General features: G+C 47.5%; 1 protein-coding gene across 1 annotated transcript; it reads right to left on the bottom strand.

Annotated features, from left to right (window-relative positions):
* Window positions 1–747: 747 nt before the first annotated feature.
* Window positions 748–2,274, bottom strand: ETH_00037495 (uncharacterized protein; the record flags this gene model as incomplete). Its single annotated transcript, XM_013375293.1, has 4 exons — window positions 748–906; window positions 1,179–1,323; window positions 1,798–1,889; window positions 2,272–2,274. Coding segments are annotated over 4 exons (399 nt in total), but the record flags the coding sequence as incomplete, so codon positions are not given.
* Window positions 2,275–2,335: the final 61 nt, after the last annotated feature.

Raw genomic sequence — 2,335 nt, 5'->3', positions numbered from 1 at the left:
CAGCAGCAGCAGCAGCAGCAGCGGCAGCGGCAGCGGCAGCAGCGGCAGCAGTGGATTGGCGGATCGCCTGCTCTTCAGAGAGTTCGCTGTCCACCTCCCCACCCATCTAGCTGACTTTCCGTCCTTCTATCTGCCTATCTATCTAGCTAGCTAGCTAGCTAGCTAGCTAGCTAGCTGGCTGGCTAGCTAGCCAGTAGCTGGCTGGCTGGCTAGCTGGCTAGCTGGCTAGCTAGCGAGTAGCTAGCTAGCTGGCTAGCTGGCTGTCTATCTGCCTATCTACCCTATTAGCTAGCTAGCTAGCTAGCTAGCTAGCATGCTAGCTAGCAAGCTCTCCAGCTCTCTCTCTCTCCCAACCAACCCCCGTACCCACCCATACACCTAGCCAGCTACTTAGCTAGCTAACTAGCTAGCTAGCTAGCTAACTAGCTGGCTAGCTAGTTAGCCATCTGTTAGCTCACTTTGCTGAGATTGAGTTTGTACCTGTAGGTGAGGCTGGCGCTGTCGGTGGCCTCGAGTACGTACCCACCTACCTATCTACCTAGCTCACTAGCTATCTAGCTAGCTAGCCAGCTAGCTAGCTAGCCAGCTAGCTAGCTAGCCAGCTAGCTAGCCAGCTAGCTAGCTAGCTACCCATCTACCCTACTAGATACCTAGATAGCTCGTTCTCCAGCTCTCCACCCGCCCCTCCTATCCCCACACCTGCCTAGCTAGCTAGCCAGCTAGCTAGCTAGCTGCAGTTTGGCTCACCTTGCTGAGGTTGAGTTTGTACCTGTAGGTGAGGCTGGCGCTGTCGGTGGCCTCGAGTACGTACAGCTGGCCGGCTTTGTTTCCGGCGAAGCAAAAGAGGCCGGTGTCGTCGAAGCGAATGGCGCGGACCTCCGAGTCCATCTTCAGTTTCTGCAGCACCTGGGGCCCAAAAAGGACAAAAAGCGGCAAAAATGAAAGCCCAACTTCGGGAAAATCAAATGGAGAAGAGGCTGCCGATCGGCTTGGAGAAAAAAGCAGAAAAAATGAGCAAAAAGCAAGAACAAGGGAGAAAAAAGAGACAAAATGACCCGAAATGTGCAAAAAAACAGAATAGCTAGCCAGCTAGCCAGCTAGCTAGCCAGCTAGCTAGCTAGCTCGCCAGCTAGCCAGCTAGCTAGCTAGCTCGCCAGCTAGCCAGCTAGCTAGCTAACCTTTCCAGTGTTGGAGCAGACGAGGCGCAGCAAAGAGTTGCTGTTGGAAGTGATGAAGACTGTGGGGTTGAAAGGCAGCAGCGCAGCAGCAAGAGGAGCAGCAGAGTCGGTGAACACTTTCACGTTTGCCCCCGAGTTCACGGCCCTGCAGCAAACAAGATCTCTATTTGTTTATTTATTCATTTTGTTTATTTATTCTTTTGTTTCTTTTATTTCTTTTATTTATTTTTAATCAGTTGACTCATCCAGCTAGCTAGCCAGCTAGCTAGCTGTCTAGCTAGCTAGCTGGCTGTCTAGCTAGCTAGCTGGCTAGCTAGCTGGTGTGACTGGCTGGCTAGCTGGCTGGCTGGATAGCTAACTCGCTGGCTAGCTATATAGCTAGCTAGCTAGCTAGCTATCTGGCTAGCTAGCTAGCTAGCTAGCTAGTTGGCTGAGAGGAATTTTTTAAATCACCTACGACTTCCTACCCACCACCACCTCATCATTCACCACCATTAACAACTTTATTTATTTATTATTCATTTATTTATTTGTTTATTTATTTATTTATTATTTATTTATTTATTCATTCATTTATTTATTTATTCATTTACATTTTTATTTATTTATTTAAACTGACCAGAAGCGAATGCTCTTGTCAATAGAAGTTGTCACGAGAAAATCTTCGAGCAAAGTGAAGAACAAACAAGTCACTGCACTCGAGTGTCCATTCTGAATAAATAAATAAATAAACAAATAAATAAAGTAGATAAATAAATAAATAAATAAATATAAATAAATAAATGTAAATAAATAAATAAAAAATAAATAAGTAATAAATTGTGGTATGTGCTGGCTTTGGATTTGGGTGGATGAGCGGCGACACGGGGGAAGCAGGCCACAGAGAAGTCCCACAAACCCTAAACCCTAAACCCTAAGCCCTAAACCCTAAACCCTAAACCCTAAACCCCATGTGCAACTGTACAGGACCTCTGCTAAGTGCGGCTGGGCCTCCGCCTCTGAGCTTATAGAGCCAGCATCCCACCGCTACCTATCGAGGGTTCATCAGGGTTTAGGGTTTGGGGTTTAGGGTTTAGGGTTTCGGGTTTATCACCATTCGACTGTGAACAACAATGCGGTCCAAAGTCTCCGGCAACGGCGAGGCCCTCTTAACCACC

The sequence above is a fragment of the Eimeria tenella genome, genomic scaffold (genome assembly GCF_000499545.2).
Source record: "Eimeria tenella Houghton genomic scaffold, Eth_scaff2648, whole genome shotgun sequence".
Lineage (NCBI taxonomy): Eukaryota > Apicomplexa > Conoidasida > Eucoccidiorida > Eimeriidae > Eimeria > Eimeria tenella.
The sequence above is the reverse complement of the archived record's forward strand: the minus strand, read 5'-3'. Positions and strand labels throughout refer to the sequence as shown.